The sequence below is a fragment of the Triplophysa dalaica genome, chromosome 12, assembly GCF_015846415.1.
Source record: "Triplophysa dalaica isolate WHDGS20190420 chromosome 12, ASM1584641v1, whole genome shotgun sequence".
Lineage (NCBI taxonomy): Eukaryota > Metazoa > Chordata > Actinopteri > Cypriniformes > Nemacheilidae > Triplophysa > Triplophysa dalaica.
Window position 1 is genome coordinate 11,695,961 of NC_079553.1, and position 21,861 is coordinate 11,717,821.

At 38.0% G+C, this 21,861-nt stretch overlaps 2 protein-coding genes across 5 annotated transcripts; one reads left to right on the forward strand and one right to left on the reverse strand.

The window, feature by feature from the left end:
• Positions 1-602: 602 nt before the first annotated feature.
• Positions 603-4,137, reverse strand: m6pr (mannose-6-phosphate receptor (cation dependent)). The gene is made up of 7 exons (XM_056762499.1): positions 3,830-4,137; positions 3,330-3,483; positions 3,080-3,234; positions 2,809-2,915; positions 2,529-2,659; positions 2,299-2,425; positions 603-2,192 (listed from the first exon to the last, which is right to left on the reverse strand). Exons 2-7 carry the CDS (start codon positions 3,476-3,478, stop codon positions 2,067-2,069), a joined length of 795 nt encoding a protein of 264 aa, XP_056618477.1. The 5' UTR covers positions 3,479-3,483; positions 3,830-4,137; the 3' UTR covers positions 603-2,066.
• A 2,340-nt stretch (positions 4,138-6,477) lies between these two features.
• arhgef5 (Rho guanine nucleotide exchange factor (GEF) 5) lies at positions 6,478-21,861 on the forward strand. Of its 4 annotated transcripts, none has more exons than XM_056762475.1 (16): positions 6,478-7,079; positions 8,170-11,192; positions 12,242-12,290; positions 12,801-12,853; positions 13,398-13,759; positions 15,395-15,555; positions 17,228-17,380; positions 17,468-17,597; positions 17,799-17,873; positions 17,954-18,043; positions 18,128-18,270; positions 18,388-18,531; positions 19,971-20,041; positions 20,129-20,233; positions 20,843-20,999; positions 21,297-21,861. In XM_056762475.1, the coding sequence occupies exons 2-15, from the start codon at positions 8,342-8,344 to the stop codon at positions 20,977-20,979; spliced, it is 4,524 nt and encodes a 1,507-aa protein (XP_056618453.1). In that variant the 5' UTR covers positions 6,478-7,079; positions 8,170-8,341; the 3' UTR covers positions 20,980-20,999; positions 21,297-21,861. The 4 variants fall into 4 exon arrangements, with proteins under 4 accessions (XP_056618453.1, XP_056618454.1, XP_056618452.1 ...); XM_056762476.1 differs by having other exon boundaries at positions 21,300-21,861; XM_056762474.1 differs by having other exon boundaries at positions 20,843-21,861.

Here is a 21,861-nt window from a genome sequence, read left to right on the forward strand (position 1 = left end):
TTTATAAGCATGTATATAATATGCTTAATAATCAAATGTTCATACTTTATTAAGGATGAATTCATCATTTCTCAATTAAGGATTACATTACTTACAAACCAGTTAGTTAGGAGTTGTCAGTGGTTCATGAGATCATTTAAAAAGTATAAGTAAATGATTAATAAACTCGTTGAATGCACATTTATACGTCTTATCATTCTGACATATAGTAACAGTTATACTTAATTTGTTAATAAATGCTTTTTTAACACACATTCCTGCTGTAATTCATGATTAATTAAGGTAGTTATAAAACATTTACTAGTTGTTAGATAACTATTTTTGTGAGCTCATGTAAAGTGAGGACTATGTACGCCTTGTAAAGCATACAAAATTTGAAACTTGTAACACACACATCGTTTATACTTAAAATATAAAAATTAAACCCATGCATTTGACATAATTTAATAATTTAAAATATTTATATAATTATCGTTATTTGTGCACATAATAACACATTTATCTCATGTGATGATCATGTATCTGGTGTCTAATTAACCACAACATTATTAGCATGACCTCTTGCACCTCATTAAACTTTGTGCTGAAAATGTTTCAAAGAGTATTACTAACCAAACTTTATTTATATGTACTTATACAGTGTTATTTTTATACTAAAGTTTTAAAGAAAAAGCAGTAAAAACAGGAAAGTCCTTCTACACAGGCATGTCTCTCATAAAATGAAGTAGTTTGGAGTCATCAGAGTCATGATTCCAGAACATTTCCACTCTGAGAAGTGTTTACGTTACAGTAGACCACCTCTCCAATGATACACAAAAATGCAGCATCATGTTTGGCTTAGATGTATAACCATGTCAGCTTTGATCCTTCTGATTTCTTAAATAAGCTATAATCTATGCCTTAAAATCAGGGTTGTTTAGGTATAAACAATGAAGTTTCACAGTATACACGCTTAAAAGGAAGGTGATACAAATGGTTCTTCACAGCGATGCTATAGAAGAATCAATCACTCATAGGTTCTTACTTTTCATACTCTAAAGTAGCCTACCTTAAGTAAAACAGAAAAACTCTGGAAAAGGTAGGTTCTTCTATATGGGATCACGAAACACCTTTGCTTAAGAGTGTAGTGTGTAAGTAACTTCACTAAAAACACAGTTGGAGTAAAACACACAAAAAATGAAGCTTTAACCGAAAAATATACTGCGGCTCTATCAGTTTGAAATTTTGTACTGTAGTTTCCATTAAGGATTTACAGTGTTAATATACTGTATGAAGGCTGACACCGGCTAAAAGAAATCATATTAACACAACATTTATAATGTAAAGTACAGTCACATTTAGTTTCACTGCAAACTCTTAACTGTTGTCAAATAACAGTGTGTGCCATACAAGGTTCTCTCTGGTCAGGACAGATGTTTTAATAATCCGTAAAGCTGCTATTTTAGTCAAATGGTTTATACCACTTAACCGTAAATAATATTTAAAAATAAGGGTGTAACAGACTGAAAGAATGAAAGGTCCTCACTAGAGCACAAAACACAAAATTTCACAACAAACAGGAATTTTGGATTGGTAAAGCAAGAATGTGCGGGTAAAAACATACGTGCATGTATAGCGATCGATAATTTTACTTATTACTTTCTTAAACACCTAGAAATCAAAGCAACAAGTTTTCAAATATCTCCGTTTTTCTAGTGGCTGGTGAAGCAAAAGCTTAAAAACTTATTTTCAGTTTTGTCAAACTCATGTTCACATGTAAAACTGGACTTAAGGGCTTTAATTAAACTAAAAAAAAAAGAACTTGCATGTATGAAAACAGGGCCTGTGTTGCATTGTGATGATAGTCTTTTATAATATCAAATTACCTGGTCTTTGGACTTTCAAAAACGAATTTCCAACTTTAGACAGGTAACAATCAGCAATTTGAGGGATAAATACAGAATAAGTGGCTACTGGAAAGTAAAAAAGAAAAAAGCACATACAAACACACCTGAAATGAACATCCCTCTTTGGGTTTCAACACTTAATAACTGTCCAGCTATTTTTCATTGGTTGTTATAATTTGGTCACATGGGGAGTAAATGGTCATCCCTTTCCTCCTGCTCCTCTTCTAGAGGTTCAGTGCCAACACCTCTATACGTAGGTGGTTCTTCTCTGTTACCACGAGAACGACAAACAAAATCACATCCATCCTGTTGGGATACACAAAGTTCAAGTAAAGTCCAGAGAAAACTTCAGTAAAACTTCACAAAGGGAAACAAAACTGGGACTGTATAGTGCATTTGTAACTACACCTACAGCAGACAAGGTGCCGATCTCTGACCAAAAGGCATAGTTGGGGAACTGTTCCACTCCCTTGGCTCCAACCACCAGTCGCTGATAGAGGAATCCACCAAGAATATATACAGACAGGCAGCAGAATACACTATGAACAATGAAATAAGATTGAAGGTGAGTAAATGCTCAAATGGTCTAAGGTCAACCAATGTCTTGAACACGCTTCTGTAATTTTGTTTTCAGACACTCACACAATGAGGAATATGGATCCAGCGCTGAGTTTGGATGGGATTACAGGACACACTGCACTGGTATCAAGCTCAAACAAGTAATAGCAGTCCAATTGCTTTTCCCTGTCTTCCAGGACCACTGAGAATTTACCCTAACAGACATACAAAGGAATCAATGATGAAAATAGTTAGAGAGCAGAAATGATAAGGCTCCGGGTATTGTTTTATTGTGATGTTGACCGGTAAAGATGTTTGAGAAAGATTTTTTGTTGAAACAGTGCTAATGCTTTAGCACTAGTACCTTTTCATCTTTGCTGCACGAAATCATAACCATGGCTTTTCTGGCCTCTCCAGAGCAATGGCTGTCATATTTCTCTCCTCCTTCATAGATAAGCAGAATCCAGTCACCTAAGGAGAACCAATGATTGAAAGAAGTTATGAAAGCTGTCACTTGGGAAACGTTCTGTAGTTTTGTAAGATGTGCAAGACTTTTGTTAATGTCTAATATATACAATTTGTTGCACAATGGCGAACTCAAACATCAAACATGAAAAAGCTCCAATGTAACATACTTCCTCCAATAACTCGTGTTTGATTGTAGTTTCCAATTCGAACATTCTTTCCACCGTCTTTCAACTGCACAAGGCCTGCATTTGTTTGTCCATCCACATCACCGCACACCCGGAATGTGTAGGAATATTTTTCTTCTTTAACATCCACGGTAAAGCTGTTTAGGGTGAATAAAGAGAGTTATGCAATCTGCAGCATTAACAAGATCAGCAAGAGACACATGAGACAGAATGAATCAGAAATGTGTTTTACTTTTCTTGGGTGAGAGGCTCTAGCAGACGGAGCGCTTTCTTCGCTGATTCACTTTCTGAAAGCAGCTTGCAGTTCTCAATGTTGTCTTTTCCTTGGACTCCTCCAAGTAGTAGGAACAGGGGGGTGATTATTCTCATTGACAGCCACATGATACCTGATGGAAAAAGTCAATGCATTAAGAAATCTGAACAGCAGACAAAATGTTCGGAGAGAGAGTAGGTGTGAGAGAGAGAGATACAACACAGAGGCCTGGTCTTATTTATGGCTTCTTAATATTGAGGTTACTTCTGGATGGCTAAAATTATATTAACATTGCTCATATAACTACACTATTACAACTACGCTTTTTTAATTGTTTTAATGCAGTTCGTGTAAGTAATGAGCCAAAAGGTAATGAGTAACGTTAACTTCAGTTTAACACCAACCCCCAGTTAGCATAAGTTGCCATCCCTCAATGTGTATGGAATTGAATCAATGCAAAAAGTTGAACACAGACATACCTTTCAAAGTGCGCAGAAACCGTATAGCTGGGTTCACCGTAAATAAAATAAAAGTAAATGTGTGTAAACTAGTTGTCTAGTTGTGCCCACCGAGTCTTGGGATGTCAGTTTCTCCCTGTCAAACTGTCACACCAGCGCCCTTAAACAACGCTAAATAACATCTCGTCAACAGATCTGCAGGGTATCGACTTTGAGACGTTGAAAAAATAAAATTGTGAGTATGTTCGCGTTAAACTGATCGCATTAATTAAAGGATTCGATGGTTTCTGTTCAAACGCGGAAGTGAAACTAAACAGGCGCCACATGTGACTGAGCGTCGGACGGAAGGTGGTTTTACTGCATGGGATTATGGGAGATTGAGTGCGCGATCACACGGACGGCGTTTTTGAAGTCAGTTTTATACAACTGTCTTTAAATCTGAGATCAGAAAAGTGACATGTAAGTTAGGTCAAATTTAAAAAAGTTTAAATGCCTTGAAACTTTTGAAAAGAGTGCTCTCTTTTCCCGTGTTTTGATCTGGGATCATCTCTCCTGTATCGCCTTGGGATATTAATCATTTAAATTTCAGCATGGCCAGGTCAGTATTAAACAGTTTACAGTTAACCCTGGTTTTATGGTGGTAAAAGTGTGGCAACCATGGTTTGCCATTTGTATAACCACAGTAGGCTACCAAAGGAAAATTTGCAAAACCAGGGTTCATGTGTTGTCATGGTTATCGTAGCTTAATTTACCATGTCTTGTATTTTCGTAATGTCAATTGTTTGCTCTCTGGTTTAACTTCTAGACTGAACATGAACATATGGGATCAAAGATTAACAAAAGAAAAAATTCTAATGGATTTAATGGTCGTCAAAATTGTATTGCTTTTAATGTGCGCCTCTAGTGGGACAGTGTTCGTTTCTGTTGGTGGGAGATCGGATGAAAACCAGATGAACACCATTAAATATACTGGAATAAGATCAAAAATACAAGACACAAGTTTCATTGGTTTAGATGGTGAACATCTGATGGATTTATTATCTGGCAGATATATCCTTCTGGAATAATGCCCAAAATACACTACAAAAAGGTCATTTGTAATGGTTTCAATGGAAAAGCTCATAGTTCATAGTGATATTTTAATGGAAACCATTAACATTTCTGTGATGGTTTCTGTTGGGTTTCTATAGTTTTTTTTCCAGCAGGGCCATTAGAATTTGCTGATAACTTTCTAGAGGCTATATTCCAGAGGCAAAATCAGATTTCCCCATGTTCTACTCACCCTCAAGGCATCTTTACTGAATATAGTTTTCTTCTTGAAGAATAACGCAGTCGGATTTATAATACTACATATCATTTTACTTCCAAGCCGTAGAACAGGACTGAATGAGCGTCGATTTTTTGAAGCTCCTAAAAGTGCATCCATCGCTCAAAGATCAAGGTCGTAACAAAGGTCTTCTTAATGCGTTTGTTTAAGATAAATATCCATATTGACAACGCTATTAAAGTTGATGTCTAGTTTCCGTTATCCCTCTGCTGCACGTGAACCTGAAGCTTGTTTTTCCTGCAAGAGGAGACAGAATCCTATTTGGAATAAAAAGAAAAAATGCCACATTTGTCACCGGAACTCTGCGGCATTTGCAGGAAAAACAAGCCCATTCACTCCAATTCTACCACTTGGAAGTAAAATGATACGTGGTATTATTACTTCAACTGCATTATTCTACAAGCAGAAAGTCATATTCAGTCAGGATCCTTTAAGGATGAGTACAACATGGCGAAATTTTGTTTCTGCCTCAGAAATATCCCTTTAAGCGTATAAACATTTCATCCAGGGATTTTTTTTGATGTGCTTTCTTGTTTATTGTTTGTTCTGTGTGTACATGGAAATATGGGCTTGTTATTAATTTATTTGTCATGAATTCATTAACATTCTTATGCCTAAGTTACCAGGCACCGACATTTTAGAGCAATGTAACCAACCAGGCCACTTACTATTTTTATTTTATTTCTTTTAACCTTTGTCCTAGACATTTCGATAATCATTTGTTTGTATTTTTCTTTGAGGTACAATATTGCAGACATTGCATTTACCATCACTTTCTCGAGTTTTTTTTACTTACCAGTTTCTCTTGCTTATTTTGTAGTATTTATCTTAAACTGTAAACAGTTTCATCGCACTCACGGCATGAAGTTAACTAATAATATCACAGTTAATTTTGTATTTAATTTATATTAATACTTTATTTTATATTAATTGTATTAAATGAAAACTACTCAACAGTTATTGATTCTTTTGGAGAGGTCTAGCGGGAGTAAAGCATGGGCCATATAACGTTTGTTGATGTTGTTGCCGCTGAAACAGTCCATATTTTGACCAAAAACAACAATTTAAACATACTCAGATTACAAACTTTGTTTCCAAAATGTGCAACATTGCTGCTTATGTCTCTTCCTATTAAATCATAAAACATAAACATGGTATCTGTGCCTCCTGCTGTGTTTAACAACTTCTTTTGATAACAGTTACATTTTACAAGCTGCTTGCAACATTACTTTGTATGGACCCAGTCTAACTTATCCACCCTTCCCCCTTTGTTCTCACACTTTCTCATGTCTTTTAACCTACCTGAGAAAACAGACACACCCGCATATCCAAACCCACCAATCCAATTGCAACAAAGAGACGGCCAGGCTGCGTACTTCCTGTTTCTATGAGGCAGAAGCACGCAGTGCCACTGAGGGTGAGGTGAATGAACGGCTGAATTACTGGAACAAGCTGTAACGCAGTCACTGTGACTCCACTGACTCATGAGAAGACACCCAGGATCAAACAGACATTTACATGAGGACTTCTCTCAAAAAAATTCAAGAGGGAAAAAGAGAAAAATACGAGGAGGGGAGGAAGATAAGTGTCAATCTGTTCAGACTTGTTTGGGAATTTGAGAAGGGAGGGAGGAGGGGAGCAGAGGAGAGAGAGGTCGCTGTAAAAATCTTTAGGCTGTGTTAAAAACTTCTTTTAACTTGGATGATGAGATTAAGTACAAAAAGGGAGGCCAGATAATTAAATCAGTGTTTCATGTGTAGAACTTATCTCACTCAACTTTGGTTCACTCGGTGAGAAAAACACTGATATGTGGAATGACTGTGAGTTGTGCAACTTCTTCAAGCTTAACAGCGTGTAGAAAGAAAAGAAAACGGGGGTAGAGACAGAGAGAGACACAGAGAGAGAAAGAGAAACAGAGAGGAGTGTCGCTCAAGACACTCTCAGGTGAGTCTTCTGCATTATTCACAAAACTGTTCTATCTTTACTTTTTGTTTGCTTTTGACATAACAAACAGAGCTCGTACTTGTTTGCAAATATGTCCACGTTGCAAGCAAACGTTGCCATGACACAGCCATTTTTCTATGGATTTGCTAATGCTTCTTGCGTTTTATGATTCACCATATATTGAGTGAGTCAGCCATGTTCATGTTAAGTTCCTGCAATTTTCTTAATAGTCCTTTAGCTCTTACTTAAGATTGAATTAGTTGCAATGCTTCTGAACAAGGTATAAGAAAATCAATAAGGGCAATGGTTGGTTTAACTGCATTCCTTGTAAAGCGCTGACACATTATAATTCCGCCATGCTGATAAACTGACTGTTTTATTTATCAACCGTATTTATATTAGAAAGACATGTGAAAGTTTCGATTTGTTGAAATGTTGACTATGAACAGTGTCTTTATATAGATATAATAAGAATAGAATAGCAACATTGGAGGGAATAGACTATTTTGTGTGTGTGTTTTGACAGCAACACCATGTTCCTTGCATAGTGGTAGCAAAAGTAAAGTATCAGTTCTAAAAATAACACAAATAACATATACTATAATTGATCTGTATTTCTTACAAATTTCAAAAGGATAAACGGCCAAATGCATTCATGTTATGTAAATGGAGAATTGACAAATAAACCGCACATGTGTCATTTGGTGTGACACAGCAAAAAAATTGAAAAAACTAACAATGAAGATAAATGACCTTTATGGTATTTTTTGTTCGTAAATATGTAAATATATTATAAATAAACAGTTTGTTTTCTAAATTTTTGCTGTCACACTACAAAACATGGTTTATTTGCCAACTACCCAAATTATTTTATTTAGTACAATAGACATTTCCCTTAAAACGTTTAAGTTTACTTTTAAAAGTTTACGTTTTACACTCAAAAAGTACATTTTCATGTTGAAGTTAAGTGCTACCATGTGAGCTGCCAAATTATAAACTTGCCTTTTTGCAACAGGACGTAGGACAAAATAACTCAAATACTACCTTCTTATCTTTAATTTATAAATACCTTATCTTTTATCCTTTACAGCTTCTCCGTGTTACCATGGAAACCAATCAAAGTATTCAGACCACTCAGGACACTGTAAAAATGCTATTCTCTTAAGGTGCACCAGGGAGGTTGTATCAATCAACTGTAATAAATTGTCCCCCTACCCCTAAGACCATTCTGCATACGTGACCTGGTCGAAAGTGACCTAGAGATGGACAGAGTTCGGGAAAAACCAAGAGACCGAGTAAGAGAAGCAGGGCCGGATTCATACCATGAGGTGGACTGGCGAGAAAGAGAGAAAAGGAGATATGGAGATAGACGTCCAAATGGAAGAGCATCCATGTGTGAGCCGGCTGATTATGGAGACCAAGAGTACGAGAGGAGAAAAGGGGACACCTTTCCTAGGATGATAAGGCCAAGCAAAGATCTAGAAGGACGCTTACTGCTTCCGATCCACGAAGGGGGGCGCCATATGGGAATACCAAAACTGTTTTATGAAACCGAAAGAGAGAAAGACCGAAGGAGATACAGGGACATGGACACGCAGAGTGAAAGAGAAAGAGCAAGATACAAGGAAGACATGAGAAAAAATGACATGAGAAGGCTTGGGAAGCATGAGGGGGAGAGACGGAGGGAAAGAGAGAAAGAGTTTGACTCAGAAATGAAGGCCAGGAAGAGAGAGAGCCTGCCATGCATCAATGATCATCTGGCCGTCAGGGACAGAGAGAGAGATAGAAGGGGCCGAGAAGGAGACAGATATAGACAAAGAGACAGAGAGGGCAGGTATAACTCTCGAGAGACAGAGAGCTTTTCGGATAGGGAATATAGGGTTGAGAGACACAGAGATGTGGATAGAAATAAGAAAAGAGACACAAAAAGCGAAGGAGACAGTGATGGAGATGCAGGAAGGGAAAGGAGGAGAAAAGACGATACGAAACCCAAGCACTACAGGAGTGAAGGAGACAGTGATGCACAACAAATGATGGACCGAATGGGAGAGAAAGACAGGCGTAGGGAGAGAGAAGCAGAGAGACGGCGAGAAACGCTGCCACAGAGAGAGCGAGAGACAGGTTATCAAGATCAATACGGAGATCCAGAGAGAGATAGAATGAAAGACTCCAGAGATAAAAGAGATTACTCGGATAGAAATGTACACTTATACCCAACTGGGAGAAGGAGGTATAAAGAGGAAGAAAGGAAGAGATATTTAGACCAAGTAGAGATCGAAGAGAGAGAGAAGAGAAGGAGAGAAAACAGAGAGACAGACAGAAGCAAGCACAAACCAAGTGCAGAAATAACTACAGGATGTGATGTCGACGATGATCCAAATAGGGTAATAACAGAGAACGTTGAAGACAAAGAGAAAGAAGTCACATCTGCCATTGACAAACAGAAAGTTGAAGAGAGAAAAGAGAAAGAACAGGAGGGAAAGAGTGTACAGAGAGAAGAAGAGAACGGTGAAAGTGTTGCGGTTAAGGAAACAAATGCAGTTAAGACTAAACCCAAATTTAGGAAAATGTGGCTGGAACCACGAACGGAAGGCGAGAGAAAAGGTAAATCTTTAGCAGAGGAGCACATAGAGAGAGAGAGAGTGAGAGAGAGGTATCTCCAAAGATATGGAGCGGGCAAGACAACTGAAGAAGTAGAAGATCCTGAGAGAGAGAAAACGATTTGTATGGACAGGGATAGAGAATTAGAAAAGGCTGGGGAGTTTATGAGGGGACAAGAGGAGGAAAGAAAAACTTGTGAGGGAGAGACTCGAGGAACAGAGGAACAGATGGAGAGAGAAAATGTGAATGATAACACAGAGGAGATTGACAGACAGGAAGAGAGAGAGAAGGGTAACTATGGCAGCGAAGAAAATGAAGAAGAAAGTGAGGGAGAATCGGAGGGAGAGATAGAAAGAGTGATGTCAGCTGATGATGGATTTGTAACCGTTTCAAGTGGAGGGGACGATGCGGAGGAAGAAAATTTCGAAGACTGCAAAGAGTTCTGGGACGGTAGAGTTGGCGACGATCTCAGTGATCAGTCAAAATGCATGCAGGACGAAAAAATAAATCAAACCGAGAACGAGAATGAGGACCGTAAAGGGAAAAAAGCACCTTTGAAAGTTTTTTGCGTGATTGGTCAAACCCTTCCGAGGTCTAAACCGACAGACCACATGGATGAGGAGGGAACAGGTCAACACTCAGATCAGGACTTGCAGGTTGAAGCAAACATCACACATGTTAATGAACCACCAGAGAAAGATGGATACACTGAACAGGACGTCGAAAGAGCCATGGATGATCTCACTCTTTCCCATAAGCAAGACAAAGTCGGTTGTGACACGGAAAGGGAGGGATGGGGAAGTGATGAGCAGTCAACCCGTGATGTAAGATCACTTGATGACCAATTGATACCTCTCGGTGAGAGTTTAGAAAAAGACACCAAACAACCAGAACCGCCATGCAATGAGAACGGTACGGACGCTTCAGAGACTTTACAAGGAGAAAAAGAAGCTACCGGAGACCCAGTGGAGATATATATTTTCGACGACACCTGGGACACAACAGAGGAAAGAAAGCGATGCGCTACTGCTCCTCATCTGACATGGGCCAAGAACGTGGTGAAAGAGATCCTGGATCCAACGGCGGAGAAAGAGCTCACGAGAGGTAGTGTGATGCACGTAGACACGCAAACTATCACACAAACAGAGAGTAAGGGAGACACGGACGATTGGAGGGAGGAGAAAGAACTGTTAGAGGCAGAAGTAGAACTACAGGGAGGGATGGAGACTGAGTCAAATGAGGAGTCTGAAGACGATTTGCTTGATCCTAGTTCTGTCCGAAACACGGTGTCTTCAGAAGGAGAGTTAGAGAGTGAGAGAGTGAAACTTGGGGCTGAGAAGACAGATAGGATGAAGGAAGAGGTTCTGAGCTCAAGCAGTTTTCGAGATTTGGGGAATGGTGACTCATGGATTAGAAGGCGAGGGATCCGAAAGACAGCGGAGAAACACAAAGAAGGTGAAGAGGATGAAGGAGTTGGAAGGGATCGCAGGACGAGAATATTCCACGAATCAGGTGAGAGGAGAGATAAAAAGCAGTATAACGCATCGGACCTCTTCGCTTCAGTGATGTTAGAAGAGAGGTGTTGTTTTGAAGATCATCTGTCAGTTTTTTGTTTAATAATGTCAAGCAGAGAAACTGAAATTTTTAGTTCTTTAATATGCATAACATGAAATGAAAGCTATTTTAAAGTCAACACAAAATTAAAATTCACCTGTTTTTAGTACCAATATACAGAACCTGTTCCTGGTTTTATTGTCTTGCAGAAACAAGATATTTAGATAAACGTTCGTAATCGAAAAACATTGGCCCCATTGACTTCCATTCTATGCACACAAAACCACTGAGATCTTTTTTGTTCCACAAAAGAAACCTGTAACATGATGGTGAATAAATGATGGCTGAACTTTTTTGATGAATTTTACCTTCAAGTCAATAACTGATTCAATGTCAACAGAATAGGAAAACTGATACTGAATTTCAACACTTTAAAATCTTGAATTTTTTGATAATATATTTTGTAATAAAACTTCTCAGGAGAATCTGAAACCACAAAAACAGAAGATTTTGAGTTCTCATGCCACAGCAGTAATAATGTTCCCAAGTTTCATTTTTAGTTGTCTCATTTTAATAGACTGGAAGCTCCAAACGGGCTCCTGGGGGTCCTTGAGGGGGCCGGAGTCATGACCTCTGACGACTCCTTAAACAGCAACATTTCTTGGATGAGGCAGAATTCTGAGCTGCCAGATTTCCTTTTTTTCACAAACCAAGTCATTCGACTTCATTTACTAACAAGTCCTCCCCCTAGTCTTTTTCCTGTTGCGCTTGTCTTAGGGTTATTTATAGTTCCATGTTTTCTTCAGAGGTGCTACATTGCTTCATTGCCCAGAGGGTTTGTGATCTAGGCTATTTTTTCAATGTCAGGACAGCAGTTCTCTAAGCCATCCGTTTTGCTTTAATTTCCTGTTGATATCCTGGTTAGGTTGTTATTTTGAGCATCGCACTCTTCTAATGTATGTGTATTGTGTCTCATGAGCTTACATCTCTGTGTTTTGGTTGTATAGAAGAGGATGATGATGAACTTTCCTTAACCTGGAGTGAAGGGGATATGAGGTACAGTAGGAAAATACCCCAATTACCACATTAAATGCTACGCTGTTCCAAAATATCACAATCAACCTGAACATTTCCCTGGGTTATTTTCAACAGCGGGTTAAAACAACCCAGCACAGGTTAATTTACAACCCAGTGGCTGTGTTTTTACCTTTATGACCCAACGCTGGGTTGAAAAACAACATTTTTAGTGCATGATTTGAATATACCTATATACTGTATATATTTAAAAAGGTGCCATACAGTAGAAGAACCATTTTTGTCTGAATGGTTCCATAAAGAAGAGTCGAAGTGGAAAAATGTTCTTTAGATTCTAAGTATAGATAAGTTTTGGGGAACCAAAAATGGTTATTTTATGGCATCAACGTGAACCATGTCAAGCACCTATTTTTTTAAAGAGTGTGTAGTCTTCCACTACTTTGTTAACACTACTGACATTTTCAAGAAGCAGTTTGGTTTTGCCATTGAACTGTCCATCATAACACAGTTGTCTCTCTCTCTTACTTTCAGAAAAGTGACCAAATCACTTAGCAGGACAAGAAAGAGGAATTCCAAATACTTCAGTAAGTTTTTATGTGGCATATTTTTACATGTACGTGACCATTTAAAAAGGTGCCATTGCATAACTGTAACAAGCTACAAATATAAAAATATTAAATATTCTAATGCCTGACACAAGCAAAAACCCTGACATGTCATTCTGTAAAGGGTTACATGCATTGCCTGTATTGTTAAAAATCTTCGAAATACATGGTTACAGATACATAAGTATTTGCAGTTCAGAGCAGGAAAATTAGTTTTGTCAGTTTGTCATTCCTAGCTATGATACATTGTCGTTCCTTCAGGCTAAGAGCAGGTTTGTGCCTGCATATCACCCAGACATGCAGACAAACAGCTGCAAACGCTCACTTAGTACTCAAATAAGCATTCATGGGGAGAATCGCATTTCTCTCTTTTAATGTTTTGGTACTTTTTCTTCTGTTGATCTGCTGGCCCGTTGTACTTGTTTGCTAACTGCTCTGTTTACTTGGTTCGTTCTAATTTGACCTCTGTACTCTGCCTCTGTGACTTACTGTGAATCACATCTACAATCTCTCTCCATTGCAGCCTCGCAGTTATATCAAGAGTACAGCGAGGTCGTCCTGAACAGAGAGATTCAACTGTCTCATTCTGACTCCATAGCAAGAAGCAGAGATCCTTCCCCTATCCGATCATCTTCCTCTCCCAATCCTTCTCCAAAGCTTCCGCGTAGGCCTCCCCCACCTAGGCCTCCACCCCCCCTATACCCATACACTCTGTCCCAGGAAAACTCTAAAAGTCTCGTTGTGCCTCCACAATCCTCAAACAGACCTCCGTCTCCTCGACTGTCCATCTCTCCCTCTTCCCCCAGCCTGTGGCAGGACCTCCCGGGAGTGAGGACCAGCACGGAGTTCGGCAAACTCACTGAAGATGCGAGACGACTGCAGGAGGTAGAATTACAGTTACATCATTGCTCTCCTTCTGAAACCTCGGATGTCCAAATTTATAGTTTTTCAGGAAATGGAAAAAACATTGGAGTTTTTAAATGATTAAACACTGTGTTGACAAGCACTTTTTAATACTTTTTATTGGTTAGATATTTGCTAAACCCAGTGACAAACGTCAAGGGTGACTAATAATAATGTTTTATAGCAAAATAATCATGAAATATGGAGATACAAGGTTTCAGAAGGACAGCAGAGATTATATTGTACTTATTGTTTAGTACCACAACTTGCAAAGTTTCTAATGAAGTGGTCCCAGAAAGCACTAGGAGTATTTTCACAAGAACTTCACTTGAAGAATCTGATTTGGAAACTTGTCATTTTCTTTATGGGTAACGTCCCTGAAGGCATGTATGAACACAGCAAACGCGCCTGCATTTGTGCCATAATAAAGGAGGCGGTTTTTGTGTTTAGTCAATTAATTTTTCAAGCCAACTTGGATGGGGAAATTATTTATGGGTTAACCCGGAGCAAAATAGAATGTACAATGCCTCGCTGAAATTGAGACCATACTGCAAATCGTATTGCAGAGCTCGTTGGAATGCTTGATTCTGATTGGCCAGTCGCGACATTTGCATGTTCGTTACATAAGGGATATTGACAAGCAGCCAGCTGTTATCACAGAAATGTCAATTGTCAAAAAACCCCCGTCTAAATGATTTGCTGCTTCCAGGTTACCGTGAGTTATTATTTTTGAGAGGTTGTTATCTGGGAATAACAAACCTGCAAATGTCACAACAGGCCAATCAGAATCAAGCATTCCAACGAGTGTAATATAATAATCCCAGATAACAACCTCTCTAAATGAATAACCCGGTATCCCGGATTTGGCAAATCATTTTGACAGGTTTCTTTTACCAATTAAATATGAATATGTCTTTTAATAACATAATGACATATATTTATAAATTATTAAACCAAATTGCCCGTTCGTTTCTTACCTTAAAACCGAAAGTAAACGGCTTTTCCTCACGGAAGGTCTGCATTTGGTAAAAATGAGCAGATAAAATATCTCAAATTTACATTTCATGTCCAGTTTTTTTCTCATGTGATAAGTAGCCGTGTGGGATAATGAAGAAGCAGCTGGCTGTTATCATGAAATAAGCCCCAATAGTGTGATACAACACCCTCCGACCGCACGTCAGGTCCTGATCACACATTTACAGCTTATTTCTGCGATAGCAACCAGCTGCCTGTACATTATCCCATCCTTATCATGGCCAAACTGTAACATTGTAACAATTTAATTTCTTTAAATTGCTTTAAAAAAGATAAACAACGTACAGATCTTAAAATACAAGTTAATTCCAATGAAAGTTATGTAATGTAAAAATACAGTATAATCTACTGAGTAACAGTGAAAGTATTCAGACATGTTCTGGTTGTCAAACAAGAGGTAACTTGTCCGTAGATGATGGATTGACATGTTTATGACACGTACAATTTGTTTCAACTAAACAGATATCACTGCAATATGTGTCTTGAGAAATCAAACCTGTCTGTCTGACCTCTGTATTTTGTAAGTAATATTTTATTTTTGTTTGGTGATGAGAGCATCATAAGATTGTCATTTTCTTTCAGGTGAGGTTTGAGGTCGTGACCTCTGAGGCATCATATTGCCGTAGTTTAGACATCGTCGTGGAAAACTTTGTGATGTCCAAACAGCTCAATGTCCTCCTGTCTTCTCAAGACAAAAACTGGCTCTTCTCCAGACTAACTGATGTTGTTGCCATCAGTCACAGGTTAGAATCACATCTTTACATTACAGAATCATATTAGCTGACAAATATTGATTGAAGACAATGAAGGATGGTTAAAATAATTTTTTCATTTCAAGTTTTCCCCATTTAAGGTGTATATTGTAATATAACATATCAATATAAAATAAGTTACAATACGTTTTGTAGCGCCATGTTTTTTTAATTTCCCATTTTAATAATCCCATTTGTTGTGCTACCTACATGTGACCTGCCTCAATATATATAATGTTTTTGTACTTTTACTGCCTCTTAACAAGCGGCCCTATTTTGGAGCATTGTATTGATAGCTAAACAAGTTCAGAACATGAATGTTGAGTGTTTTAGCTTTCAAATGATGAATAGTTTTTGACAGTTTATTGAATATTAATGTAAAACAAAGCTAATGAAAATGCAGACATGCGCCACAGGTGCGACGCGACATGACACACGGCTTGTTCTAATGGGATTGTCACATCGCGCCACATCCAGTGGGGACAAAATTTCAAATTATATTAGGTTCTAATGCGTTCAATTGTCGCATCGCGCTGTTTCCGGTGTAGACACGGTGTTAGGCTGTGTTCACATTTGATTTCTTTTTTGAGAAGAAAAAGTTGACAATAGCACTTTTTAAGTAAAGAAAAGCTTGCACCGCTGTGGTTACAAAAAGCAGCTGGCAATGACTTCGGAGGCAGCGTTTGTGCATGAAGGCAGCTCAGAGAAACAGATTTAGACAGGCTTCATAGGCAGCGAAAAGGAAGTCTGTCTGAATTATAAACAGAGATCGTCTTTGCTATAACCACTAATATATTTAAAAACTACAATACTCATTTATAGGTAGCAATGCAATAGGAAGTTATTGAAAGTCAAAATTAAGCTTGCATTTGTACAAAACTCTTTAATAATCTCTATTATATATTTTTAATATATAAAAATGCTCCAACCGGCATTTCGGAAGCATTTTTTACAGAGCTTGATCCTGCTCGATCAATCACTTTTTTGCATGTTGTTATAGAAACGACAGGTCTTAATACTTACAGTACTTTGCTTTCTATTGGTAAGCTGTGAAAAAGGTGCTTGACTTAGGGCTTTTTTATAGAAATGTTGAAAACCTTTTTTAACTTCAAAAAAGATGATCCGATGCATAAAAGGATGCCGACGCTTTTTTGAAAACACGGTATACTCCAAAGGATTGTAATTTAAAGCAGATGCTAGCATCTTCAAAAAAAGAAGTCAAATCTGAACATGGCCTAAAGGCGCCCTTCCCATGGGCACTGTGCATGTTACAAGAATTTACCTCTCCCAGTTTTTATATGAAGTTAACATGTGTTTGATCTATTTAATTTATTTTATTACTTTAATCTAAATAATTGAATATCTTTTAATTAATTTGACCAGTTTATATACAGAAGGCTCATTTAACTCTAAATGACGCGTTGTATGTACAGCGAAAATGTTATTCATTATTTTGGAAATAAGTTATTTAAATTTTTTGTATCGTTTTTATTTTGCTCAAAATAATGTATTATTATTGTGTTGTTAACCTATTTTGTATTGAAGTGAATTGTGAACTGAGTGTATCAGGTCCTACACCTCTAGCTGGATATACAGTAATAAAAGTGTATTCGAAATCTCGAACCTTTACCTGTCCACTGATATATTTCTTTTTGATATGTAGCTTTCTGACTCAGCTGGAAGAACGAGTGGAGAGTGACGTATTGCAGTTCACCCTCTGTGACATCATCATCAAAAACTGCCCACGATTCCGAAAGGTTTACGTGCCGTACCTTACCAACCAATCATATCAGGACCAAACGTATCAACGTCTAATGTGAGTATATGGACCCCCCTGAATTGTGCATTTTCTCTTGTTTATTTCTGTATGCTTTGCTTATTGCTGTTCGCTCGTGTCTCTCAGGGATGGGAATCACGAATTCCGGCGAGTTGTGGAAAAGTTAGAGCGTAACCCTGTGTGTCAGCGACTGCCTTTACGGTCTTTCCTCATCCTACCGTTCCAAAGAATCACACGCCTCAAACTGCTAGTACAGGTACCCCCAGGTCATGTTGAAATCTGCCTCCCACCTTTTTCATATTATTTATTGTACCATTGAAGGTAATACCAACCCTTCTTGAAATTACGTTAGTCTTGTGTCCACAATGTTTGCCAAAGATGACCCATTACTTTATATCTTGTCTGTGCTACAAATAATATGGGATGCTGTCATTCAAGAACTTTTCTTTGTTTGTAGAATATTGTCAAGAGAACAGCTTCTAAAACCGCAGACGAGGTTCTGGCCATTAAGGCTATGAAACTGTTAGAGAAGGTGAGACCTCTTTCTGATGTTCTGGTGATGCAGTTATGAGTTCACCTACATATCTACAATTGTCTCATGTTTCTTTACAGATGATTCAGGAAAGTAATGACAGCATCTCTCAAATGAAGAACATTGAGTCACTCGTGTCCCTCAATGCAAAAGTCGACTTTGAATGCAGGGTGAGCGTAAATCGTATTAAACTTTAGGAAATTCGTAAATACTATGAATGCATAATGCAACATGTCATTTTGCCTGGTGTGTAGACTCTTCCGTTGATCAGCCAGTCTCGCAGGCTGGTACGAGAGGGGCCTACGATTGAACTGAGGGACTTCTCTCTGAAGCAAAATGAGAGAACTGTTTATTTGCACCTTTTTAATGACTATCTCCTGGTTTCGTTGAGGAAAGAGTACGTTTGTTTATCCTTTGAATTGACATTCACATTATTAAACATGAAGAGTGAATTTGTAGTTTCTCATGTTTGGTGAAACTAAAAGGTCTGTTGTGCTTCTTTCTTGGTTTGTAGAGGGGGAAGGTTTACAGTTATAGATCATGCTCCGGTTACAGAGCTGCGGGTTGAGAACTGCATGTTCAAACTGCATTCCTTAAAGAAAAACCTGTTCCGGCTGCACATGGTGAACCAGGCTCTTCTGTTGCGTACTGAAACACGGTAAGTGTGCTGGTGTGCATGTTGCTTTGTGAGGAGAAAGTAGTGTTGATCAACTGCAGTAACCTTGTGATGGTCAATGCTGTCAGAAACTAAAATGCGCTGCACTTTATCCGAAGTATATCTCAGCTATTCTTCTGATCGTGTATCTACATATTTTGTTATTTTTATTTTGTGCCAAAAAAAAAATATTATTAGCAAAGTCCATTTACTCAATACATGCAATGTTTGCATTTGCAACGCCTCTGGGCAGAGATTTACGTTGTAGCAAGCCCACAGTCATTTCTCCTCAAATCAGGGAAGGCATATATTTCTAAAATAGCTGGCAAAAATCACAATTAAACAGCATATTTCTGATCAATAATAAACCATGACATAAACTGTATGAATCATAACTGGATTGGTTAACTTAAATTGCTCTTAAAATCTCCTTTTTCGATGTCGCCTAATCTACTGCACCTGAGCACAGACTGGAAAGCGCCTCACGACAGCCGCATCACAGAGAATCGTCAGTCTTTATTGATTGACGAGTGGCTCGTTTTAATGGAATGCGGGACTTTCTTGGCTACAGTGGCCATATTGAGCGTTGCATTCCTCACCATTCATTGTAACGGCAGTATCTTGTTAATATTAATATCTTTGGCATAAAAATGTGGTTTGGCAAAAATCTAACCAATAAAAAGTATTAAAAAGTGCTTGTCAACTTTGACAACATAGTATTTAATCATTTAAAAAATACCTTTTTTTTTTTACATTTTCTTGAAAAACAGTACATTTAGATTTGGGAAGGACATTAATAATGTACAAATGCACTAGTGAGGTAATGGTGCAATATGTGATTTCTGATAAACACTGTTGATAATTGAAATCGATACTCAATGGCTCCGCCCTAAAAATAACAAACACGCATGGAAATGGGTGCTCTTTATTATAGCTGAGGCCATGAAAAATAATGCTAATTGACAAACGTGTCAATAAAGTCCTTGTGAAATTAATATTTTTCTTGAAATATTGCAGTGTTTATTGTAAATAGTTTATCAACCTGGGTCACTTTATTTTTTAAATTCATGTAAATAGAATCTGAAATGCACTTCCATCCTCTAGTGGCTATTCATCTTAAATGAAGCTGGTTAGACAACTTGGGCAGGGCATCCACTCCTCCCCTTCAAGGGTCTGCCAGTTCCATTTTAAATTGCAACCGCTGTTTTTATACATCCAATCAATTCACAGTGAAAAGCCCAAGCCATGCCCATTATATTTATTATTCGACATCCCATTTTATTTGAAAATGCGTCAAATATGGAAGTAAAAACATAGATGTCATTATGTGAAGATGTCGCTTTTTACTACTCATAAATATATAAATATTAGATAGATATCAAAATTAAATTTTCAAGTTTTTTGACTAGACCCATCTCATATTTTCCATCCTATTCCCTCAGAGCTGATAAACTGCGCTGGATATCAGCACTCTCACGACCTTATCCCGAGATCGACTTCAGTGCGGTTCAGGGTAAGTCACCTGCTCCAAAGCACACTGCAATGTCAAAATAAATCTTGTATTAATGTTACTTTTTTTTATCTCTGCCCCCCTTAACAGACTTACCCCAAGTGCAGTGCATCAGAGCCTATATTGCCCAGCAACCAGATGAACTCAGTTTAGAGAAAGCCGACGTCCTGTTAGTTACCCAGCAGAGTACAGACGGTCAGTATTTAGTAGGCTTAAGGTGTTTGGCCCTAACAGAGAAACACTGGCCAGTACAGACAGGTAGAATTTCTAGAAAGATGTGAGTCGGTGTAGAAAGCCTCTGCTTTAAATTCAATGTAAACTTTATATGCTGAGCTGTGCATTCGTAATGTGTGATTTAATGAATCTACTTTAATAGAATGCATATTTGTGTGACCTTGGATAATGGCTGACTATTAAAGATTGTTTGAACATTCTCTAACTGTAGGCTAAGTGTTCACACAAGCATTATACAGACAGAGAGACCAACATTTTTTACAACATTGAACAATGTAACCTATGGTCTTTTAGAATAAATGCTATTTTAAAATATGCATTTATGGTTTCAGTTTTGGTCCACTGCGTTAAGAATATTTTCGTTTCTTTCTTTTTGGCCAGCTTTCTTGTGGGGCGATTTAATTATATTATTATATTATATGATTATTGTGCTGCCCATACAATAAATATATCATTACTTCTCAATGGACATTTACATGCTAATGTTGTGCTTAGTTGACTTTATGAATTAACAAATGTGAATAACTTGTGGTTTGCAAAAACGTACTGAAGATTGTCTCTTTTATTCAGGCTGGGTGGAGGGAACACGTCTGTCCGACAGGCAACGCGGTTGGGCTCCGGATTCGCACTTGGAGACAATAGTCAACGACAAAACGAAAAAGCGTAACCTGCTGGACACAATGAAAATTGCAACCGCTGCATTGTGAAAAGCCATCAAGGTTCTCAGGTGGAATTATTCAGCCACAAAATATTTAGTATTACTTTTTTGAAAAGACCTTGGGAGAATTGTGTGAATTAAAGAGTCGATTTCATGGAAAGTTTAATGGAAGTTTATTTTGACTGTACACTCAAGCACAAGGCGTGATATGCACTCACCCATGTTCTCAACACCTTGCTGAGGGTGTTTTTACCAAAAAGTGGTAAAAGTTGCTTTTATCCAAAGTGACTATTTTGGAAATTTATCAGCATGTGTGTTCTCTGGGAAACATGACTTTGCTGCTTACACAATCCTCTTCCAATTTAGCAGAGGGCATGCGGCATCACTCCACTGTTTATATACAATGTACATAAAGGCTGCCATATGTTTTGAAATAAGGACTCATGGGAGCTTCTGGAGAGATGTTGGGACAGCAGCCTGCGTCTTCAAGATAAACGAGTGGCCTCTTTGGAGAGCCATGCCAGCTGAATATAAGACAGTGAATATATTGCACACCTGCATGAGCAGCTTTTTGTTATTTATAAACATCCTCTTCAGAGTGGCATGTAAACACGTCGGACTGCAGCCTCACAGGAATGTTTTTTCTATATCCAGGATACAACAGATAAGATGAAAATTTTGACAAATGAGTAAGAATTTGTAAAATAAAAAATGGTGGACATCAAATCAAATGTATGCAATACAAGGGCACACTTTTGTATAATTACAGATGATGTATTGTGGGTGGACTTACTGTTATAAATGAATCGCCACACATGTATAAAGTGCAATGTACTGTACATAATATAAGTATTATGTTTTCATGGAACAATTGCATACAATCTTTGTTTTCTATTAAAGGTCTCATGACCTGGGCTTGTTTATGGTTTTA